The sequence below is a fragment of the Silene latifolia genome, chromosome 1 (genome assembly GCF_048544455.1).
Source record: "Silene latifolia isolate original U9 population chromosome 1, ASM4854445v1, whole genome shotgun sequence".
NCBI lineage: Eukaryota > Viridiplantae > Streptophyta > Magnoliopsida > Caryophyllales > Caryophyllaceae > Silene > Silene latifolia.
The window spans coordinates 91352201-91371200 of record NC_133526.1 but is presented as its reverse complement, the minus strand read 5'-3'; the positions used below and the strand labels follow the sequence as shown (position 1 = coordinate 91371200).

Here is a 19000-nt window from a genome sequence, read left to right as displayed (position 1 = left end):
CGAATTTTTGAGACGTAATTCATGTTGGATAAGTTTTTCGTGAAGTGCCTCAAACGAGATGGGTGTGTCATGGGCGCGGATGGCTTCTATGACGGAGCGATAAGTATTTTGGTTAAGGCCGTTGAGGACTTTGGTGGTGATGTCATCCTCGTCCATGGGTCGTTCTAGTTGGGCTAGGTCATCGGTGCAGGCTTTTATGGCGGTCATGTATTCGGTGATGGTCATATCGGTGTGAGAGATGTTTTCAAGATGGTCTTTAATTTGAAAACGGTGGCCACGGGAGGAGTTAGCAAACGTTTTGGTGAGAGTTGTCCAAGCGGCATGGGAAGTGGGGTCGTTGACAATGAGAGCGGCAACGGGTGGGGCTAGGGTTCCAGCGAGGGCGCCAAGGATAAGTTGGTCTTGACGATACCAAGTGGAATAGGTCGGGTTTGGTGTGACGGCTGTTTTAGTGTCGGGTGGTGTAGGTTCGGTGGTGTAGGTTCAGTGGTGAGAGTTTCGGGTGGAGGTGTGGTGGTACCATCAAGAAAGCCAAAAAGTTCAAGTCCGTTCATGATAGCACGAACTTGAAAGCGCTATTGACGGAAGGTGATGGTATCCTTGAGTTGGGTACAGTTGTTGAAGGTGACGAGGGTGAGCGGGTGTTTGGGTTCGGCTGAGTTTGGGATGTGAAACGGGGTGGGAGACATGGTTGATGTCCGTCGGTTTTGTGACGTGAGGTCTGAAATTGACGTGAGGTCGAAAAAAATTTAGAGAGGATCGTTATGGCTCGATACCATGTAAGATAATGAATTGCTTAATTATTTACGAAACATGAATACAGTTTATATACTAGCAGTGGTGGAGCTAGGGGGCTAGCAGAGGCAGTCGCCCCCCCTGGCGGATGAAATTTTCGAATTTTTTAGTTAAATTTTCGAATTTTTTTCAAATGTACCTTATGAAATTAGTCGTTCGCCCCCCCTAAAATTTTTCGCCCCCCCTAAGTTCAAATCCTAGCTCCGCCACTGTATACTAGGTTATAAGGCTAGGATGCTAGGGTTACATAATTACAAAAGAAGGAAAGCGAGATATACATAAGATACAGAGAAGATACAAAGCTAGATATAGGAAATATATACTGTAACTAAATATATTAGAAAGACGAGAATTAGGCAGTCGATATATTCTCAATATGTACTTACACTTGACTTTATATATTAGTGAATGTTTGTAGTTAGGTAGTTATTATTGGAGTATATAAGCATAAGTTTTCCTTGTCTGAAGTTAAATTGCAAGTTGGTCGTGGTTGATAATTCTTACGCTAATGTCGTTAAACTGGCCAAATCTCTTCAGATTTTCAGCATAGGTAGTTATTAAACACAAATAAAGAAAACAAAGGTAGTTGAAATAGAAGCACTTGATACCATGACTTTCTTAGGTAGTATTACAATCAAATAGAAGCACTTGACACCATGACTTTCTTAGGTAGTTGAAAACAAAAATAATAATGTAAGGTAGTATTTTTACAAATAACCCTAAATATAAGGTAGTTTTTGACAAAAAAAAATCCTTTTTATCTATAAAATCTTATTAAAAGGCTAGTCTCAAAAGGCCACGCAGACAATGCCACGTAGGATAAGGAAAAGCCACGTATGCATTTGCAATGCCACATCTTAATTCGCGTGTCACTCTAATCTATAATTTTTTATTAAAAGGCTACTAGAAACACCTATTAAATGTAACACCCCCATACTCCAAGTGCCTTACCAGGACCACTTAAGGCATTGGAGTGCTACCATCTCGGTTACCCGAGGCAATGTGTGGACAAGGCCCTCGGGAACTGCGTCCGCGGGATCCACACCCGGCATAATCGACTCGAGGTTCTTTCGAATCGAATTAAGACAAATTAGAGTCGCCACCAAGTTTTTTGGGAACTTGGAACCGTTCAAGTCAACTTTACACCTTTCATCGAAAAGCATAAAGCCAATCGACTACGAGTGATTAAAGATAAAGACTTGTACCCTATATCACTCGATTTGAATGACTCTCGTAATCCAATGGTATTTAGACGGATCCACAAACCATAGATCTTGAGTAAGGGGTGAGGGTACGTGTTGGGAAGTCCATAAGGACACCCAACCCCGCCCGTCGATAACGGCCTCTACTAAGTCAAGTGTCGGATTTCAAACAAGGTCATAGCTACTACGATGTATGAAATGCAAACGTTGTTTTAACCCTATCATGTGACAACAATTTCTATGTCGTTTTAGATGCAACTAAACTAACTTTGTCAAAGTTGTAATTTAGCATGTGGGTTGATTGATCTAACAACATGTAAAGCAAACAAACAAGGCTTAGGGGGAATGGGGGAGCCGTTGGGATCTACCTATTACAAACCAGGCATTTCATGCCGACGCAACAACAAATTAAAGATACAACTCGATCTAAATACAAATGCTACATACAAAACAATACACGACGACACACATGGCCGTTTGGCCTAGAAAACCGTGCACATGAGGGGTGGCCCACGGCCTACATGACACACGGCCTTGGGTCACTCCTTGTAATGCGTGCTTTCACTTAATCTCATCGAATTAGACATAGGGCTACGCACCAAAGCATGCATTAGCATAAACCGGGCCATGTTGCTTTAAACAACATGCGGTTTACTACGCTCCTACAAGCATTGGGGAACAACCGCCTAACCAAACAAGACTAAGGTTTTTTGAAAAGGGTTTTGACTCAATAAAAGAAAACTAACTCGAAAATTACAACTCGATAAACAAACGATAAATTACAAACAATGAAACAACGAGAAAACAAACGGATATAAAAACAAAACGAGAAAGGTAAAGAAAACGGCCACCACACGGCCCAAACCAACGACCACCCTCACGGCCAAGACTAGGTTAACCTAGTTCCTAAGTTAGGTTCATTGGTTAGATCGAATGATTGCGAAAAGGGATAAGAAACGAGTTAGAAAAAAGGGTTAGAAACGATGTTGATTGATTGTCGCGCAAGGGTGCATTCTACACGGCCTAAAGGGTCTAATTAGAACAAGTTTGCAAATTAAGTTAACTCATCGAGTGTTAATAAGAAGGTGCTAATCACGCACTCTTATACTAGCGAGAAATTAGGTGAAAGAGGAGGATGCGTTCAATTATTTACAGAATTGTTAATCGATTTTACAAGCTACGTCGAAGCCACCTAAAATGTCTAACTAGATTATTAAATTGATCTAATGTCATCTAAATACGTCATAGGTTAACAATCAGAGGTTAAACTAACATACAACGGGTCCTAGGGTATGTCGAATTGGCCGAAATAACAAAGGGGTCAAAAGCGAAGAGCGAAGTTAGAAACTCGTTTTATTTATGCCCTACCTTGAACACGAGGATATGTAAATGAGACGAGGGTGTACGACCGACTGAAGTAGCGGTTTATTTTCCCATCTCAAGTCAACGCGGGTGTTCATGGTGGTACTTTAACTCATACTCGGACTAAACTAGTTTCATAGTTAATTTAAAACAATCGATAAACAAGACGAAAACAAACAAAAACAAACTATAAAGAAAGCATAAAAAAAACGAAATAAAAAAAGGAGAGAGAAGGGGATTTGATGCACCCTCAACCTACATGTATCGTTGACACCGTCTTGGGTCGTAATCGATGGTAGATTTTATCTCGAGAGGCCGTCGTCGACGAAGAATAAAGCAAACGCGCGTTTTGGAAACTTTCTGGACAGCGATTTTCAAACAGTGATATCTCCCTCGTTTCACGACGAAAATTCGATTTAAAAGATGTTTTGAAAACTAGAAAGAAAGGAGAACAGGAATCTTAAAGCAACCTCTGCTCGTTTTGGGTTATTGGGCACGAAAAATGAGCACAAACAGAACTGGACAGACAAGAATAAACCGCGAAAACAGAGTGTTATTTCACTCTGTTTTTCGAGGGATTTCGTGTACTCTCAAGGGCAATTTGGCTCGTAAATCTTTGTCTAATGTGTAGATGGATGTTATGTGGTTAATTAGGAACAAGAAACTCGAGTTTTTATGGAGGTTTGATGGAGGAACGAGTGGGTTTTCGAAGAGGACACACAAACAGTTTCAGTTTGTGTGTCGGTTTTGTTTAGGGTTTTTGAAGGATGTTTAGGGTTTGTTTCTGAGGTTTAAAGCTTGTGGGTGATGGTTGGATGTATGAAGAACTTAGAGGAATGAATGTATCGTGAAGGGGTGGTATTTATAAGGAGTTAAAATAGGTTAAAAGAGAGGAAGGAGCAATCGGGCTTCCTCACGGATGGCTGCTGTCCAGCCGTTTTTGTGAGGGTTTGAGGGGGGTTTTCTTGGTGATTAAGCTAGGATAATATGGGTAGGATACTAGGGTATGGGTTAGGGTTAATGGGTACGGGTCTTGGTAGTGTTTGGAGCGGGTTTGGGCTCGCGAATTGGCTGCCAAAACAGGGGGGGCTGCATTGGTTGCGGGCTGTTTGTGAGGGGTTTGGGACGAGGATTTGGGCCGTGGTATGGGGGGTTCGAACAAGGGTGGATGGGTATTGGTCTAGGTGGGTTAGCATACTCGAGATTCGTGCCAATTCGCAAAGAAAACGGGCTCAAAAACCGAGCTAAAATCGAGCTCAAAAACATGCTTAAAAACGAGTTTTCTTCGCTTTTAAAATCGATTTTTCAAATCAACTAACCCATTGAAATAAATGACTTTTCAAACCAAATATACTCATAAAATGATTTTTCAAATCAATTATTTACTTTATTTTCAATAAAATAAACTTGGGAAAATAAATTCAAAATAAAATAAAATAAATTGAATTTACCTAAAAAAAAACCATAATTTAAATATCATTTAAATTAACAAAAAGAATTCACTAAAAAAAACATTAATTTAAATATCATTTAAATTAAAAAAATACTTCATCGACGACGCCCATTCTACATCGTAAAACGAGCTCCAAATAATGACGATGACAACTAAAGAATACATGTGTCCTATCATCATCGGGTGTTTGTCGGGTTCTCTATAAATTCCAATATCGACGGATATGGGTATCTACACAATGTATATCAAATAGATAATAACGAAACATACTTTATTAAATATATGTAAAGCGATACAAGTCCAAAACCAAAACTGTCTACTTGAAATACAACTGTTCCAAAAAGCTAACTCAAATGAAATAAATAAATGTTTAAGACACAGCGGAAGACTTCTAGACATCTCGTGGCAACTCAACCTAGCTATCCTATGCGCGTCCATCTCATACCTGCTCAATAACTGCTCACCACCCCCGAATGGATCACCACAGTTTTCAAAACATTTAAACGAGGTCAGTTACTGATTACACAAAAACAATACAATAGAAACAATATACAATCATCCAATTCTCCAACATAACTCCACACACCTAACACACTAAAGTGTGTAGTCCTGCCAGAATAACCGTTGCAACAAGTATTCCACACCGCCAGTGGGGGGACCGCAGTCGTTCCTACCTAAGCCCCGCTCATCTCATCCGAGCGATAACCCATGTTCCTTAATGTGCACATCCCCTCTGCGGCGGGTTCCACAGAGGTTGAATCAAGGGCGTGAAGCCACTCCGCAAGTAACTCCACTCAGCCGAGGACGCACCTCGAGAACCACAGACAAACAATCACAACCAACTACAGAATCAACAATCACCAATTCCAATACGTTACAGACAATTGTTATTAATCAACAATCACCAAAAATCAATCAACCAACCAACATATATGTAACCAATAACTGAGTAGGAAATCCTACCTGGAAAAGCAATCACCAAGATCGTCACAATCAACTAATCAAAACCGTTCTTCAACGAAATCACCTCCTATCAAACATACAATCATACAATCACCATCTAATAATCACAATACTCCCAAAACCCTCAATTTCCCCAATTAGGGTTTTAACCAAAATCAAAGAAATGATATAAAAACTATACTAGGATCTTACCCACAATATGACGGTCTCAACGGCGTAAAGAACACAACGATCCGACGACTCTAGCCCTTAGGATTTGATCGAAATGCGAGAGAATGATGCAACGTAGTTTTGTTTTCTTTTGTGAAGGTTTTAAAATAAAGTAAAAAGGTAAAAGAAACTGACGGAAATCTTTATATAACCTTTTCACGCATTACTGTCAAACCCTACGAAACCCGTATAACTCGACTTACTCGATCGAGTAACTCACTTACTCGATCGAGTGACACCTACTCGATCGAGTACCCCACTTACTCGATCGAGTACCCATTAGACAGTACACTGTTTCGAAACCAAAACTTACTTACTGGACAGAGTAAGCCTTACTCGACAGAGTACCCAACAGTACAGAAAACCGTAGTATTACATTAAATGTCACATAGACATCGACTAAAAGCCACCTAGGATTATAAATGTCAAGTAGACATCGACTAAAAGCCACCTAACAATAAATTATCTTTTAATCCACTCTTTTTTCCTTCTTTAAAAAAAACCAAAATCGGATTAGTAATCCCTGTTCTTTTACTCCACCCACATATGAATCAACTACATATATACAATTTTCAAAATATCATCTTCCCCAATTTTTTTGCCAAAATGCCTTTGGATTGCCGATGTCCGCGTTGAAATATATTTCTTCTATACAATATAGTTTAATAACTAGCTAAATCATCTATAAAATACCATTAAAAGACTAACTTGAGTAGTATTTAATTGTCATGTGACAACTCTCAAAAACCTCCTAATATGCTATAATATTTCATGTATAATTAAGTTCTAATAATAATAATAATAATAATAATAATAATAATAATAATAATAATAATAATAATAATAATAATAATAATAATAATAATAATAATAATAATAATAACACATTCAAGATATTTTATTATGTATTTACTCCACTTTAGTTTTTCCTCTTCTCCCATTCATTGTAAGTTCGTAACCTAATTTCAACCTTTCATCTTACTCTTGAATTCTTAATCTTAATGAATGTTATAGCATTTATTTATATATATATATATATATATATATATATATATATATATATATATATATATATATATATATATATATATATATATATATATATATATATATATATATATATATATACACTTCATCTCTTTAAGTGAAATTACATATCTTTTGTGTATATCTTGGTATTGATTTTTTTTTTTATGGTTTTTTTAACATTTCTATTAGTAAATTAAGTGTAACCTCTTTATTTTGTTGTGTTTTATAGGATTCAATGTCATGATCTTCTTTGATATGAACGCTTTATTGTTATGTTGTAAGTTACTACTTTCGCCTATTGTTTTATTTTTTTCATTTTTTTATTTGTTTAACCCTTTAATTTTCATATATGTATAGTTTCTATTCTTACCAGCTTTGATTCAACATGACAAATAAAACCTTATATTTCAGCACATTCATAAATTTTTAAAAAAAATTAAAAAATATAAGTTGCAAACAAAAAAAAAATAAAAAAAATTTGATGCAAACCTTTTATCTCCCTCCCATAACTTTGGTTATCAATTTACCCTATTTATTTAACTTTATTATCTTCTTAATGATGATCTTTTTGTTGTCCCCTCACCATTATATAACAATAATCATAATTTCCATGTTATTCAAAAAATTGGTATGTAAAGTACAATATTATAAAAAGGTAAGACTAAATATTTCACTAAATCATCTCACTAAGCCATGTGTCATAAAAAAAATTCATTTCTTATTATCATGTGTCACATGCTTATTAATAAAAAAATTTAAAAAATATAAAGTCTCAAACATACAAAATAAATTAAAAAAAATTGATTCAAACTTTTTATCTCCCTCTCATAACTTTGATCATCAAATTTACCCTATTTATTTAACTTTATTACTTTTATTTAATGATGATCTTTTTGCTTTCCCCTCACCATTATATAACAATCAAAATTTTCATTTTATTTCAAAAATTGGTATGTAAAGTTTACATAGATAACTAGAATATTTTTTTACTTTTTTTCTTTATTGTATATTGAATTAATTAGAATCTTATTTTTTATTATTTTTGTTTCAAATTGCAGGAGGATGATACATACTCACATAATTTAAAAATATTACCTTAAGCAACTTTTTATTAGTTGAATATGTAACTCTTTTCACTATGAAGTTTCATGCGGCGGCCCTAAAACCTCATCTATAATCTATACAATCTAATTAAAGGGGCACTTAAAATGACAAATTTAATTAAATGTAACATGGAAATTTTAGTGTGACGTGGATTATCAATTTATAGTTACATGGCATTGATTTCATTCACTCATCTATAAATAAATCTATACAATTTAATTAAATGGTACTTAAAATGACAAATTTTAATGTGACAAAAGAATGTAAATGTAATAAATTTTTTAGTTTCATCTCATCTTTATACCTATTAATAATTAATACATTCTACTAATTTAGCATATCACTTTTTTCTTAAATGATGAATTTTTGGCTTCCCTCCTCATTTATGCTACCTATACACATTGCCATATTTTATTTTGTCTACGATTATCATCTCTTGTGTTATCACAATATCTCTACTTGTCTACCTTAAACACCTTTGAGATTTTATTTTGTCGGTCTAAACACTATAATTTATTCAATCAATAAAGAGAACTTAAAATAACACCTAAATATTTGTTGGAAGATAAAAATTCATAGTCCATAATCTTTAAGCTGATTAAAACAATAAATTATTTACGATCCCGTGATTTTCACGAGCTCCAAAACTAGTTATTATATTATTGAGTTAATGGTAGAAATCTCATTTTAATTTGAAAATATTCATATAACCTGATCCAATCCAACCCTATTTAAAGTAAATAGTACAAAAGCTGAAGATGATCAATCCAAAATAATTCAGCCTAACATGATCCCATCTTCCCCACACTAATAAAAACAGTTGCTTTATTATATAAAACCGTTCCAAACTATAACTCAAACTAATCCAATCGGGCCGAATCAAGGGCGGACCCATTTGGTAGTAAAGGGTAACGGTCGCTACCTCAAACGTAAAAAATTTGATTAAGGAGGCGGATTTTTTCTACCTCAAATACTGCTGAATAGTAGATAAGTAAATATTAGCGCATAAAATATACCATAAACATTATGTGGTTCAGTGGGAAAGACTTTGTTTTTTTCCTTATAGCCCAAGTTCGATTCACATTCAATACCACAATTTTATGCTCTTTAAACTTATTGTATAAAGTTTATTTTTTGTGATGTTTTACAAAGCAAGATTGAAATATTCTAGATACATAAAATAACTGCAATAAAATTTCGCTAAATTGCAAGATAAATGGGTGAAATATACAAAAATAAATTAGTAAATTAGTAATAAAAATTAAAGTTTTAGTTGGGAACTATTTAAGTTATTATGTACGCTTATTTATATTTTTCTCGATCCTAAAATTTATAGATAAATGGGTTAGATTTTTTTTTTTTTTTGCTACCCAAAACTTTACATCCTAGGTCCGCTCCTAGGCCGAATAATATAAATTGAAATTATCTAACAAACGACAACTGAAAATTACCCGAGCATCATTTATATTAAAGGTCAAATCAGAATAAAATGATCATTTTCCTAGATCTAATGTCATATACCCTAGGGTAAAATTATCAATCAAACTTTTTTGGGTCTTAAAAAGTACTTCCTCCATTCAACTCCACTCTACCACTTTCTTTTTTCACGTTTGTCAACGCGTGTTTTACGCGTTAAATATCGTTAGCTACGTATTTGCAAAAAATATATAAGTTAGATATTTTTAATATACTCGTAAAGACGAATCAAACAAGATCCCACATGAATATATTTTCACTTACGTATCGAGAGAAAATCGAAATTGAACACACAATTGTGAATAGTGTACAAAAGTGAAATAGGTAGAGTGGAGTTGAATGGAGGAAGTAGTAGCTTTTCATTAACTTTTATTATTTTTATACTACTCAGACTCACTTCAGACTTACCTCAGACTTCATACATTATCAATCAGACTCATCCTAAACTCTACTTTTTACCCTACTTTATTTTTCAGCTTATAAAGAAAAAAAAAAAAAAAAGAGGTACACATGTCAATTATTAATTGGAATAAATGCCTAATAAAGTGTGCTAAGACTCTACAAGAGTCTTAAGTTGAATCTTGGATTTCCAAGACTCAAGTTATGACTTTCTCAGGACTTTGGTAGATTATTGGTAGTTTTGAGTGAATTTTGTCTTAAGACTTTGATAAGTCTTATCTCAAAACTACCAATAATCTTGCCCTTAGCTAATGTTTTTTCTTTGAATGTGTACATTGAATACAACTCTTTGTTCAAGTCTACAGTCTAGAATGGATCTAAAAACCTAACTCGATCCAACAGACCCAATACGTGACCCAAATTGCAATACTCGAAATTGATACGAGGTTTGCTAAGTTATAATCAACCCGACTCGGAATGACTCGATCCAAAAGCACCTGATTAGAAACAACTCAAATTAAACCAGTATTATTTGAAATCACAATATTATCTACATTAAAATAAAGAATCAGTACAGTTAGATAAAAAAATCAGTTTTAACGCGAATTATGCACAAAACAGATTCAAATACTAAAATAATCCAATTCGATCAGAACCAAATTAAGACTACATGATGGAAGTGGGCGGTGCGGGTCGTGCCTTGTGCGGCCCACAGTGCCTGAAGAAGAAAATGACACGGCCCAAGCACGAGAAAGTGTCTTTATGTCATGCCGTAGCGTGTTGCCCAAGCACGGCTGACAGCCAATGGCGTGCCGTGTCGTCTCGTGCTTGGGCGTGCACAAGCAATTCCTAGGCACGATCTAGGTGAGTTGTGTCGTGCTCTGGCTAGGCACGATCTTTTTATTCTCAAACTTTGACCCAGACACGACCCACAACCCATGGTATGTCGTACCGTGTTGCATCCGTTTCGTGCTAAAATGGGTCACGAGCAGTCGAGCTGTAATGGGGGTGTGCCAATCCATCGATTCGCGTGCCACTTCCGTCTCTCACGACGAGCCATTTGCTAGGCTTAGTCTCTATAGTAACTCAATTATTTGTAAAGTACTTCCTCCATTCAACTCCACTCTACCTATTTCTATTTTCGACACTATTTACATGTGCACATTCAATCTCGATTTTCTCTCAATACATAAGTGAAAATATATTCATGTGAGATCTTGTTTGATTCGTCTTTCCAAGTACATTAAAAATATCTAACTTTTATAATTTTTGCAAATACGTAGCTAACAATATTTACCGCGTAAAATACGCGTTGACAAACGTAAAAAAATAAAGTGGTAGAGTGGAGTTGAATGGAGGGAGTAGAAACAAAGAATAGAAAAGCAAAAGGAAATAAATCTAAAAAGGATGAAAAGGCAAGCAAGACCTTTATGAGGCGTCGTGACCTGGTCCTTTCAAAGCATAAAGACATGAGAAAATTACAAAAAGGCAAGTTGGAGATGACAATGCTTCCTCTTGATTTGCCCATTTAAACCCCTGTCCTTCTCACTATCTTTTCCCACCTTTTCTCCCTTTCTCCCCTGTTCCTCCTCCTCCACTCATATCTATCCATCCAACACCCCCCACACCCATACCACACCCTTCTTTTCTCACTTTCCCCACTTTGCTTAACTACCTAAGAATACCCAAAAAGATCCCATTTCTCAATCCTTCTCATGTCTAGAAAACGCCCAAAACTCCACCAAAATGTACACCACCAACACGAACACAAACACGACCACGACCATGACCATGACCACAAACATAACCAAGAAGAAGAAAAAGAAGATGATGATGAACAACAACTTATTCCTGGTTTACCAGATCATATAGCACACTTGTTTCTTACAAAAATACACCCCAAATTTCTATACCCAGTTTGCCCTTCTTGGAGGAATTTCATCTACTCTCCTCTTTTCCCTCCCTTTCTATCCCTCTATACTATCTTCACTCCTATTTCAATCCCTTCTACTTCTCAGCATGTCACTCCAATTCATTTCTCTGCTTTTGATCCTATATCTTCTCGCTGGCGTGATCTTCCCCCGCCACCGGATCCCCCACTACAGCTCCTCCTCCGCCATCCTTCCTTCATCTCCCGCAACCTTCCTATCCAGTCTGTCGCCGTCCGCGACAGACTCATATTGGTTGCGGCCACTACCCAACACCTCCTCCCCGCCCTCCCCCGACCCCTTGTGTTCGACCCGCTCTCCCGGAGCGGACAACACTGGGGGTTCGGCCCTGACATCCCCGTCCCCCGACGTTGGTGTGCCGCTGGCGCACTGCGCGGGGAGGTTTACCTCGCCAGCGGTGTCGGGTCCCACTTCTCCTCCGACATCGCCCGTGCGGTTGAAAAGTGGGATATCCCCGCCGACGGTGACAGCGGTCGGTGGCGAAAAGTACGGCAGCTTTACGACGGGAGGTTTTCGAGGGAGTCGGTAGAGGCGGTAGGGTGGAGAGGGAAGCTATGCATGGTGAACGTAAAAGGAGACGCGGCGAAGCAAGGAGCGGTTTACGACGAAGAGAAGGACGAGTGGAGGGAGATGTCGGAGGGGATGGTAAGCGGATGGAGAGGACCAGCAGCGGCGATGGAAGAGGACGTGATTTACGTGGTAGATGTTTCAAAGGGGGTATTGAGGAGGTATGATGAGGTGAGGGATGTGTGGGTGGTTGTAGTGGAAAATGTGAGGTTGCGTGGTGCTAAGCAAATGTCTGCTCGTGGTGGCCGGGTATGCGTCGTTTGTCGAGACGGTGTCGAGATTTTTATTGTGGATGTGGTTGCGGCTCCGGTTAGGTTTTGGGTGGTTCAGCCACCTAGTGGGTTTAATGCGGTTGCGGTCCATGTATTGCCTAGGATGAGTGGTGTTACTAATAAGGTGGATTTGGTAGAGTAATATTCCCTTCCGTCCCGGTCAATTAATGTCCTTTTGTTTTGGCACAAAGATCAAAGAAAGAGGACGGAGCCAATTACTAAATTACACGTGGAATAAATTGAGTGTGAATCATAAAATTGCTCATTAAGTTCATTCTTAAAATAGAAAGGATAACAATTGAATGAGACACCTCAAAATAGAAAGGGAGAACAAATGACCGAGACAGAGGGAGTAATAAGCTTCCAACATACGGGAGTAATTGAGAAAAGATGAAAATGAATTTTTTTTTGTTTTTAAATTGTTTTATTGGTGGATGTAATTAAACTGAATATTGAAATATATTATACGTGATGCAAATATACTATTCTGGGAATATTGTAATAAATTAAAATTTAAAAGTTGTCAGCAATCTACAATGGAGTACTCCGTATCTTGCTTTAGATACTGCGTATTTGATTGTTGGTATGAGACGGAGTGTGGGACAAAGTAGAATTGTTTGTATTTTGACAAGGGGATTTCAGGAATAAAATATCTTAGATATTCTTATTTGACAAAAATTCATGTCGGATCGAAAATAGAGCTAGCCAATTAAGCGGATCAGTCTAGCTGTTGCATCGTCTTTTTCATAGGCCTCCCGACTTGCCCCGCCCAAGGTTAAAAGAAATGCATAGTACAGTAGTAATACCTGTAATGTTGTTACATGGAATGAACTCAAATTGTTCCCTTTCACATTTGTTGGGCTAGTACAAACATTTTTGCTCTTTATGTCACATGCCAAGTATTTAATACTGTTTTTGGATTGTGGGGTATTGAGGCTGTGACGTTATTTCGTACTTCCATTTCATTTCATTTTGTCATTTAGACTAAACATGTTAATCAAAATTTACATCACTTTGGTTAATACTGTTTTACTTCAACTTCACCACCATCAAATTCCTATCAGTTTCGAGCTTCAACATGGCTTCTATGTAATCGTCCTAGGTTGCTAATTTTGTCACGGATTCAGTTAGGGGACTAAATTCCAAATCGACATTGCCAAGTGGTTTTATCAACAAGAAGCAATCAACATCTAGGTTTGAGGCATAATAAGTAGTATTGCAGTGTAAAAGAAGCAATAGTAGAGGTCTCTACATGTCTACATCTCATCAGTTAAATGTTATCTTCTTCAACTAACTTATGATGCCTACATTAAGGATTAAAGCTACGTTTTTGTTTTTAGATCAACCTTTGAATCATCCACAAGATTCCGTTATCCTATCATCCATCAAACCCACGGCATCCCAATAATATTGAGAGTTGAGACCCACGTTTTAAATGTCATTTTAACTTAATAAAAATCCATATTAGTTCCCAAATCGCAAACAAATATTAGAGATAATGAATTAGCACAACAGCAGCTCCTTTTCTACTTCTCCGTATGGTGATGCACTTGATACTGGATCATCGAATTGAAGGTGTTAGGTCAAACAAAATTCATCTCAATTCAAAACTTCCATCACATCCAAGACCCCCTCAAAAAATAATGTGAAAAAGCAACGATATAATAAAAAAGGTTTTATTTGTTTCGTCAATTGTAACATCATTTGTCGATTTCATCCAACCTTTTATGTATTGCCTCCAAGGTTTTATTTATTTAGTGTTTTTTTTTTAATTTTAACTTTTTAAGAAATTTGGTATCGTATTTAAGAACACCTTTTAGTCTAAGCTAATCATCCCAAAATAGAAAAGGGGTAAATAAAAATGAAATGTAGGGAATACTATTTTCCTCTTCGATCAACGACAACAAAATCAGATGCAATTTTCATCCTGGACGAAAAAATATTATGCCATACAAAGACGTTGCTCAAGACAAAGTACACACTACATTAATACAAAGTACACAACCCTGTCACAGCAAATGTTTGTGAATGACATAAAACCAGAATATCTGGGTACATACCGAGTGCTTCAATGAGCACGAATTACAGCAACATTCAGTCTTAGGTAGTTTCAACCCCCCAATTGTTGACTTATAGAGTTATAGTGACATCATTACAGAATACACAGTACTACGTAATATTTAGAGCAAAAGGAGTGTTTAGTTCTCAGAGGAAGTTTCACCAGATGATGAGGAACTTTCATGCAAACGCTTGAGCTCGTCGTAAGCCCATTCAAGGCCCTGGCAATAGTGCACCGGTGGGTTAAATCTAGTGTCGCTTATATCAGGTGGCAAGAAGGCACCATTCTCTACCAGGTATTTCACAGCTTTCTTGTTTCTCTCCTTTGCTGCTAAGTGTAGGGGTGTCCCTGAAACCAAACATTTAATGAGTCTCCAGAAAATCACTAGAGTAGCGACCATATAATTAATTCATTCATTCAAATACTGATTGAGGGCTTTCCATCTGATGTTATTTAACCAACATAACTCTATAAAAAGCACCTTTTTATGAGTAAAGTTGTCTTCAATACAGGGTTTAACAAGATTTTCTGTATTCTCTAGCTGCTTTCTCGAAAAATAATTAGGCAAAAAATGTGAAACGACTGTCCATGGCCAAAGATACTTACAACCACAAGCCCCCTTGGTTCGGGCATCAATATTGGCACCATGTTCAAGTAGTACATCCATGACTTTAATATGGCCACCTTCAGCAGCAAGGTGAAGAGGGGTGACGCCCTGCAATTTAGGACCCCAAGCAGCAACATTTGCATCCATCCCTTCATCAAGTAATCGTTTGACCTGAGATAAAGAAGTATAGAACCAAAACGGTGAGAATGAACAAATTAGGATGTACATAGAAAACACATCATGCACAGAGAAATCCTCCTTCAACTCCGACTCATAGAGGCCTTTAAGCTCCTTAAGAACCAAACTTCAACTGGTATTTAAAAATAAATATACACGTGTAAAAATCAATTAAGCTTGTTATAGTAGCAGTAACAATATGCCTACGTCATTTTGATGAAAAGCCCAACTAAAAGTTTGTAATCACAAGACATTAGAACCTAAAACTGTGATATACCACAATTATTCATATATATTGTTCTAAGAACATCGAGACCATAAGAAGATAACTCAAACCAAAACCCGTCTTCCAGACCTTAGCCCTTATTAATTCGTCAATGAACTTATATCTCTCATCCGAAGAACCAAACTTCCTTACTCTACATGAAAGAACACAAGGCCCAAGGCCTGGAGGAGTTTCAAAGTCATACTCTTCTAGACTAGTGACTAAATTAACCTAGGCCTCCCCCTTGAACCTATCACTCCAATCAGTAACACACCACCCTAGAGGTCTGAAATCTCTCTTCCACAGTTGGAACTCAGACCATACAGATTGAAAAAAAAAAATGCTCAGATCACAACTTCACATCATTGCAAATTGCAGTAATGATGAATATGCCAATCCTAACAAAAATGTTATTCATCTCATGATGTCAATAACAAATAGACGATTTGATGATTTGATGTCATAGATTGCAACCATTACCATGAGTGCTGGAGATACATGCAAAAACTAGAATAAGTGCTCCCTGAAGCATTCTAACAGCTTAGTTTGCTTAGGAGACTTTCAAAAAATACCTTCCATTAAACATGTTCTAAGACCTTATTTTCCTAAAACCTTACTTTAATAAGCAATAAGCAATTTGACAGCTCAATAAAAGAAATCAACATCTATTCTAGCTATATCAAGTCACTTAATGTTATACAGGGCTTCGGACAAGCACAAAGGACAGAGAGTTAAACAAAATTTGCTTGATTATCAATCAGAATACCCCATCCATTCACTTGAATTCACTATTGCTTTTGAACCAAAATTGTATGAGATTAAAAATATGTGAAAGGAATTTGGCTCACACCCGCGTGAGAGTGGTTTTGTGGGTAAGGTATTAAATGTCCCAAAAAGGCAATGCAGTGCATTTAAATCAACAGCGTCAATTATAGAATAAGAGCGACAACAACTAAGTTGCGTAATAACCAAGAGTAAAATAATTACAATGCCTTCAATACCTTCTAAAACCCATAACATCCCCGATAAGACCCTCTTCCGTAAACATAATTTATCACAGTAAAATAAAAAAGTATGAGCAACATTAGTGCATAGCCCGTATTACCATATAAGCACAAGTAGACCTGGCAAACAGATCGGGTCGTGTCGTGTTCGTGTCAATTTTAAACGGGTCATAACTACCCCAACCCTAACCCGACCCAATTACATAAATGGGTCATTTGTCTCAACCCTAACCCAACCCATTTAATTTTTCTGTAACCCAACCCGACTTGTTTAACCCATTTATCTTTTAGCAGGTCATTTTTAAACCACTTAACTCGTTTAACCAAATAAACTAATAACATAAAGTAAGCTTTATAGCCCTATTATCCTAAAAACAACGAATGGAAATGTTTATTTTTAAGTTGTTTGATTGAGTTATTGATTCAACCCAAATATACTCAAATATATTAGGACACTTTTAAGTAAATGAGTTATTCGTGTCAGGTTCGTGTCAAAAGTGCTCAACCCTAACCCGACCCATTTAAGTTTCGTGTCGTGTCCGTGTCAACCCAATTACTTAAATGGGTCACAACGTCTTAACCCGAACCCACTAACTTCGTGTCGGGTTCGTGTCGTGTTTTCGGGTCGTGTCAATAATTGCCACCTCTAAGCACAACGCCATCTTAACAGAGCAGTATAGGGCCAACCCTCAAACTTCAGTAAATAAGCCAAACGCGCACGATTACAAATCAAACAACGGCAAATACACACGCAAGCATACTAATTAATAAGAACAATAAAATAACCATCACCCAAGTACCAGAATGCTGAACACATAAAATACAAAAATTCAGTAAAATTCCACAAAGGATAATCTATGAGGCGAAAAGGAAGCAAGCAGGAAGATTATATACCTCCTTACGATCGCCTTTTCGAGCACCAATGTGAAGAGGAGTCCAACCCCTATCATCAGTATCAAAAGCATGTCGAAACGACCGTCTCCTCGACATTCTCCGCTCAGCGAAAGCGGATCTCCCCTCTTCACGAGGAATGATCATCATTGTTACAAAGCCCCTCAAATAAATTCAACCCCCCAATCAATCACCAAACTTTTCTCTACAATTAGCACAACACTTTCTTCGATTCGACTAATTGTATAACTAAATGTTGAGAAATTGACGGATGCCCAGATGAAAATTACTCAATACAACGAAACTAAACGATTAAACGTAACGAAAGAAACCCTAAATTAAACTGGAAATTGAAATTAGCGAGAGAAAGAAGAGTGATTAGCCATGTTGTAAGGAGCAAAAGGATTCAAACCAGGGCCGAAAACACGAGGATTTTCAGAAAGAGAAGCCGTGACGTGTGAATTCAGTGAGATTATGAACATTATAATTTAACCAGCAAAACCCTAATTTGAATAGAATTCGAAAGGAGAGAGTAATAGTAAAATTAGGGAAAAGGGTATTGAGATAAAGTAGGGAATTAAACAAACCCTCGATCAATTTGGGAAAGCATATGGGATTGATTGAGAGGGAAGTGGAAATTGGGGGATTTGTAGGGGTTGATGACGAAGAAGATGGTCGAAGAGGGTATTGAGAGGATGGATTGGGTGAATTGTGTGGGGTTATTCCGTTTGGAGTCGAAAGAATATCTATGCTTACAATGTACGACTTTTCTCCGACTTCCTATTTTAATCAAGAGTAAATTATCAATAACTCCCTTTTAAAATACACTTTTTAAAATTTACTCCCTTTAAAAAAAAAGTTTAAAAATTACACCCATAATATTGCAAAAATTTAGAAATTGCTCCCAGACCCCTACTTTTACATTTTTATGACAAAAATGCCCCTTATTTTATTTCTTATATGACGAGCACGATGGTGAAGTTTGGCGGAGGATTGTGGTGGTTAGCCGTGGAGTCTTTGGGTGGTTGAAGGGTGGGCATAGTTGTAATGGAGTTGGGTAGTAATATGAATTTTTTTTTAAAAATAAGGGGTATTTTTGTCATAAAAATGTAAATATAGGGGTTTGGTAGCAATTTTTAAATTTTTGCAATATTTTGGGTGTAATTTTTAAACTTTTTTTTAAAAGGGAGTAAATTTTAAAAAGTGTATTTTAAAA

General features: G+C 36.8%; 2 protein-coding genes across 2 annotated transcripts; one reads left to right on the top strand and one right to left on the bottom strand.

The window, feature by feature from the left end:
- Window positions 1-11475: 11475 nt before the first annotated feature.
- On the top strand, window positions 11476-13431 carry LOC141607724 (F-box/kelch-repeat protein SKIP25). Its single transcript, XM_074427079.1, has one exon. The coding sequence runs from the start codon at window positions 11709-11711 to the stop codon at window positions 12921-12923; it is 1215 nt and encodes a 404-aa protein (XP_074283180.1). The 5' UTR covers window positions 11476-11708; the 3' UTR covers window positions 12924-13431.
- A 1278-nt stretch (window positions 13432-14709) lies between these two features.
- Window positions 14710-18554, bottom strand: LOC141607732 (phytochrome-interacting ankyrin-repeat protein 2). The gene is made up of 3 exons (XM_074427085.1): window positions 17788-18554; window positions 15447-15618; window positions 14710-15188 (listed from the first exon to the last, which is right to left on the bottom strand). The coding sequence occupies exons 1-3, from the start codon at window positions 17932-17934 to the stop codon at window positions 14980-14982; spliced, it is 528 nt and encodes a 175-aa protein (XP_074283186.1). The 5' UTR covers window positions 17935-18554; the 3' UTR covers window positions 14710-14979.
- Between the last annotated feature and the right edge of the window lie 446 nt (window positions 18555-19000).

What these genes read in the sequence shown, in the direction of transcription:
- LOC141607724 (XM_074427079.1), top strand. Translation starts at nt 11,709, where the DNA reads ATGTCTAGAAAACGCCCAAAACTCCACCAAAATGTACACCACCAACAC.
- LOC141607732 (XM_074427085.1), bottom strand. Translation starts at nt 17,934, where the DNA reads ATGATGATCATTCCTCGTGAAGAGGGGAGATCCGCTTTCGCTGAGCGG. An exon ending in GAAAAGGCGATCGTAAGGAG is followed by an intron (nt 15,619 to 17,787) that starts GTATATAATCTT and finishes TCTTTATCTCAG; the next exon opens with GTCAAACGATTACTTGATGA. An exon ending in AACCAAGGGGGCTTGTGGTT is followed by an intron (nt 15,189 to 15,446) that starts GTAAGTATCTTT and finishes GTTTGGTTTCAG; the next exon opens with GGACACCCCTACACTTAGCA.